A 6000-nucleotide genomic window follows, 5' to 3' on the forward strand; every position below is an offset into this window, starting at 1 on the left:
GTCTTAAACACATAAGAACTCACAGAGACTGGCACCATGCACAGGGCCTGCATTGCTCTGTACCAGGTAGAGTCTCAGCACTGAAAGCAGAAGTGGGCCCAAGCCTCAGCCCTAACCCAGAAGCTAACTCTAATTCATAATGACTCCAAAAAGAAAAATGAGTCCTCTCCAAGTTAGCCTCAGTGGGGAATAGAAACCACTATTAGGGCCAGGGCCCAGGGCTAGAGGTAGGTGGAAACTCAGTGGCTACTTCAGAGGATCTTTGTCACATGATGTTTTGCTGGGACATTTTTAACCTTACACAACCCTTTGCATGTACTATTTTATGTCTTTATAGGACTCCTGTGTATGTGAACATGTGTGTGTGTATCTACATATGTTCTCTATGCTATTTCTTTGCTACTTTTTCTTTTGTTTGTTTTTATCTTATTTAATTTTATTAGTATTATTTTGATGTCTCTGTTTTCTAAGGAGAGACAGAAAGGAATCTGACTGGGAGCTGAACTATGGAGGATCTTGGAGGAACTGGGAGAAGGTAAACTATAATCAGAATGCAGTGCATCAAAAATAATCTGCTTTGAATAAAAGAAAAAAAAGGTTAAAAGTAAAACCCTCCTTCCATGGCTAGAGGATCTTTGCAGATATGAGAACAGACAGAATTTAAGAGCCAGAGGCTTCTCTACAAGTAGAGTTTTACAGACACATCAGGAGGTTGCACATATGAACTCACTGTAGTTGAAACAGTATGCACAAGGTCTGTGCAAGCTCAATTTAGATGAAATACCAGCATGGAGAGTAGAGGGAGCCATGGAGCCTCACTCCTGACTAAGGAGCTATTGGGGTCTGGGGGCTACTAGGAGAAGGGGAGTCATTTTTCTTTAAGAATGTGGCCCTAGCCAGGCAGTGCTGATGCATGTCTTTAGTCCCAGCAATTGGGAGGCAGAGGCAGGTGGATTTCTGAGTTCGAGGCCAGCCTGGTCTACAGAGTGAGTTCCAGGATAGCCGGGGCTATACAGAGAAACCCTGTCTCGAAAAACAAAACAAAACAAAAAGAATGTGCCCCATCCCCCCCAAAAAAGAATGTGGCCCTTGTTAGGTGGACCACACTCTAGCCAGTGGAAAGCCACACATCTAAGAGTACATGGGTAGCACAAATGATTCATTTTGTGTTTTTTATAAAAGGACATATAAGTGAGTGGGCAAGGGAGAGGAGATGGACCTTGGAGAAATATGTTTTGTATGCTTTGGAAGGGTTGAGGATAAGATGAATATGATCAAAATACATTGTATGAGATTCTCAGTGAACTAATGAAAAATGAAAAAAACTATGGAGAAACACTTACAGTGTCACTACTGTCACTCTGAATTTCTGATTCTGAATCATTTTCAACCTCATCATTTTCCAAGGAAGAGATGCTGATCTTATCCAATTCAGCTTCTATTTCTTCTCTGAGCTTTTCATTGCTGTCGTCACTGTCCTCCATAGCTTTTAATAACAAAAAGTAGAACTTAAAGGGAAAGAATCCAATCCATCTCTTAAAAACACGGGTTCTAATTTGCCACATGACCCACCATGCATGTAGACATTTAACTTAACAAATGTTTATGGCATCATTTTAGGCTAGCATTATGATTAAAAAACAAACAACAACAAAAAAATTGCTTTGCCTATTAACTCCATTTAAAAACAAAAACAAAAAGAAAACCAAAAACAAAAAAACACAAAACAAAACAAAACATTTGAAGCCGGGCTGTGGTGGCACACACCTTTGATCCCAGCACTTGGGAGGCAGAGGCAGGCAGATTTCTGAGTTCAAGGCCAGGCTGCTCTACAGAGTGAGTTCCAGGACAGCCAGGGATACACCCAGAAACCCTGTCTCAAACACACACACACACACACACACACACACACACACACACACACACAAACCCACTTGAATATGAGATGATCAAAACTATTCTTTCATTCCATCCAGAAGAGGAAAATAATCACATGGAGTTGGCAGGCTTATCTTCCACAATTAAGAAACTTCAAGGCAATATTTTCCTTATAAGTTCAGTCCATTAAAAAACTGAACAGTTTGAGTATATAGAAATTAAATACATCTGAGAGAAAAGCCAAAATCTATTTCTGAGAGAGATCCATGGCTACTTTGTATTCATTGAGTGGAAAGTCTAGTTAGTAATTCTGACTTAGGCACATGCTCTTGCTAACATAGCAGACAGTGCCAGATAATGTGCGCCTATTATAATCTCAAATTTACTGTGCTTGAGTCCTTACTACTTGAAATGGATATAGATAGCACAGTAATGTGTCTTTACATCCTCAATATCACCTTCATCACTGCCACAATGATCTCCAAGATACCCAGGACTGTGGTAGGCCAAATATTAAAGGATACATACATAATTAATCATCTTCAGAAGAAGTTAACTGACTAACTACCGTATACTCATTATTTGCAGTAGAACACTGATGTCTGAAATGGCTATTTAAGCATCTAGAGCCAATAATCTAATGTATAACGGGGACAGGACCTCAAATCAGAGCTGCTGAGTCCAATCAGAGGTCCTCTCACTACTAAATTGCTTTCCAGTCCTCCAGCTCGTTTGAGCTTCTCTTAGACTACACACTGTGCCTCTTGTCTCCAGCATTTTTGAGCTCTCATCCATGCAGGAGTGAGATTTTGGTGATCCAGCGGTCTATCTTTCAGTCATTTCTGTTCCTCAAAATAGCTCATTAGCCATATTCATTTACGTAGCTCCAATAAAACTGATTGGTTCACCAAGTTGGAATTGGTTGGGACCCTTACTTTGGTCTGCCATAGATGGACGACTAGCGGTGAGTAGGCTTTTGTTCACATCTTTCCAGGAATAGTGTTACACAAGGGAGACACCTTCTTCATCAGGTATAAGCATTCTTCCTGTTCTCTAAAGCGGACTTGTCACCTACTGAATTATGTCCCACTCAGTATTCCTCTCCTCACCTTACATGTTAACCCTCAGGAGTCCTCTCCACATCAAATTGAACTAGTATCCAATAATCTAAGAAGGGGGAAAAAACAAACAAACAAACCTGTACCTTCCTCTCCTCTAGCTATGGACATCACATTTCTTCCTTTCCTACAAGCGATTTCTGGGCCATTTACACCTTTTACATTTACATATGTGTAAATGTACAGAAAACAGTTTTCTCATTAGGAGCCTATTGTTAGGAAGCGTCTCTAGACTACTTCCGGCTAAAGTGAATCACAGCTCGCTAATTGTCTAAAGTGGGAAAAGATTAAGAGCTCCCCTGTCAGCTAGGGGATACAACCGGGAAATGCAACTCGTAAAGTAAGAACAACAAAATCATTACACGCGGGTAAAGAGCAAAGGGGTTGGAGGTAGATGGGAAGAAGAGAACTGACAGTTGAGGTGGACCTGTAGTCAGACTCACTCTCTTTTGACAGAGCTAAGAGGATCGAGAAAGGAAGGGGCTGGAGTTCAGCGTACTGCGCAGTCCCTGGGGCATCCCCTCCTTCCAGGAGTCCTGCCTGCAGCGGCCACTCAGTGACCTGTACACCGGCCTGGGCACATCCCAGTAACCAGAGCCGACCCCACAAACAGAAACCGTCCTCACTCACCAGCACGATCTGGACTTCCTGAAAGACAGCGCCCACAGCCTCTCAACAAATCGTAGCCATGGCAACAGCCAATCTACAGACTGCGGAGCAGCCCTTTCTTACCGGTGCCCTAGCAAGACAAACAACTTTGATTCCATTTTGGAATTAGAATTGCATTTCGGGACATAGAGGAGGAAATCGTTTGTTTTGCCAGGTTGCTATTAACATTTATATAGTTTGGGAAATATTAAAGACGATATGCCATTTTGTTATAATTATTCAAGTGGATGTGATCTGGTTTTTGAACAAAGAGCATTCATCTACCGGATATGTATGCAGACATTGTATCTTTTACAAAACCTGTTTCAAAAGTGACTTTTGAGGCAGAGATGTGGAGAAAATGCCAATGAATAGCTTGCTTTCCATGAGAATAACTTTCTTTTCAAGAGTGAAATAATTATTAGTTATGAATTAATGTCTATCAAAATTTTTAATCCTAGCCTAGTATGGTATAGCAAATTTGAAAACTTATTTATAATAATAACAACAATAATAATAAAACTATAAAATATTGACAGAAACTACTCAATACAAATCGTGAAGGTCTATGGGTTCAATATTTAAAAATTATGTCTAAATGTTTATTGCAAAGCAACTATACACATTTATAAAATGTATTAATTAATAATTAATGGTTTAAAAGTTTAAAACTTATGGGCAAGCCGTTATATTCTAAAAGGAAATGGTTCAACACAACAGTAAAACCAGTTTGTTAGGCAATATACAAAAGCAAACACTTCATGACCTCTGAAGGAAAACAAACATGATATTTCCTGGTAACATGAACTTTAATCACATCAGCAGTTATAATAAACAAAATACAGTGAGAAAGCAGCAGCTCTTTTGTACTGAAAAACCACATTAGTACTTTACCAAAAGATTAAACCAGGTAGCTTAAAACTACCTGGTTTAAGATTTAATAAAGTTTAAGGTATGTTCTTTATCAAAGTCCATGCTCAACATCCATTTATTTTGGCTTAATTGACAATTTAAAGACTATCATAACTATTTATTTACAATGCTTGAGTTTCATATGTTAAAAACATTTTAAGATTAATTTTGTTTTAATTATCAGTCACTTTTTCTTTAAAAACTTTAGTTCTTTCATAATACATTTTAAAATTATTTTTAAATAGCTGTTTTTAAGAAAGTGCTGATATTGAAAATGTTCAAATTAATTTGTGAAGTAAATTCATATAAAATATATAGAAAGCCCCTCTGGAGATATTCCATGATGTTTGGGATTTTAAAGGTTTATTTTTATTTTATGCATGTGAATGTTTGCCTGAATGTGTATCTTTGAACTGTGTGCATGTTTAATGTCTGCATAAGAGAGAAGAGGATATCCAATCCCCTAGAACTAGAGTTATAGTTGTGCATGTCCATGTGGGTGCTAGGAACTGAACCTGGGTTCTTTGTGAAAACAATTGCTCTTATTCACGTAACCATCTCGCCAATGCAGAGAATGACATCTTAGGATCATATTATTTTTTCTTATGATAAATTTAGAAAAAAGTTAACTCTAAGAATTAATAGTAATTAAACTAAAACATCATCAGTCAAATGGATACAAAGTACAAGAAATACCTAAAACAGTTACAGGTTAGAATTAGTATTTTCTGTTGCTTTTAAAGTGTGTATTATTTAATAACACAATAGCTTAAGAAATATCCCAAGAAAGCAAAGCCTCGATTTGAGTATGCTAGTTTAGCTGATCTATGTCCCCTTTGCCTTGAATAGGTAATCTTTTTAAATTCTGAGTAGATAACAGTGTTGAAAATCACTCCCAAGTACTATTAGTGGAAAGCCTAGCCCACTAGAGCATATTTTCTTCAAAGAACATATAATAGACATTTATTTATTGAGGAAAAACTGCTTGCTATCCACCAGGAATTTTATTTCTTTAAGATGGTTAAATGATGAATGAAACTGTTTTCATTTCCTAGTTTTTTCAATAGTTATATTTCTTGTATATGGAATTGCTATAAATAGCAATGTAGTACTAAGATAACTGACCAGAAGTTACTCTTGCTTCATTTTCGGTAGGGTGGTTATGAGTAGTATTTCCTATTTGGAGGGGGTAAACTTATTCCTTATTGAAAATATTTTTCTTACACTATATTCTCATCACAGTTTCACCTCCCTCCTCCCATCCCAGAACCATCCCTCCTTCCCATTGTTCAAATGGTACACCTTCATCCTTTCTCTCTTAAATCAAACCAAACCAAACCAAAACACAAATAGACAAATAAAATGATAAATCAGAATCAGGGGTAAATAGAGTGAGGCTAGCAAAACATAGTCATCAAAAGAAGATACAACACAGCAGAGGGCT

The 6000-nt window shown here is 37.7% G+C and overlaps 1 protein-coding gene across 9 annotated transcripts in view; it reads right to left on the minus strand.

Moving 5' to 3' along the window:
• Nucleotides 1-3690, minus strand: part of Lrriq1 (leucine rich repeats and IQ motif containing 1) — a 200863-nt gene extending 197173 nt beyond the window's left edge. For 6 of the 9 annotated variants that reach the window (XM_031349416.1, XM_031349415.1, XM_031349420.1 and 3 more), the window contains exons 1-3: nt 3440-3616; nt 2814-3045; nt 1344-1486 (exon numbers count right to left, since the gene is read on the minus strand). In XM_031349416.1, the coding sequence (XP_031205276.1) occupies nt 1344-1486; nt 2814-2826 (156 nt within the window). In that variant the 5' untranslated portion in view covers nt 2827-3045; nt 3440-3616. The other 3 variants (XM_031349417.1, XM_031349418.1, XM_031349424.1) reach the window with 3 other exon arrangements.
• Between the last annotated feature and the right edge of the window lie 2310 nt (nt 3691-6000).

This window comes from Mastomys coucha, unplaced genomic scaffold (assembly GCF_008632895.1).
Source record: "Mastomys coucha isolate ucsf_1 unplaced genomic scaffold, UCSF_Mcou_1 pScaffold4, whole genome shotgun sequence".
Lineage (NCBI taxonomy): Eukaryota > Metazoa > Chordata > Mammalia > Rodentia > Muridae > Mastomys > Mastomys coucha.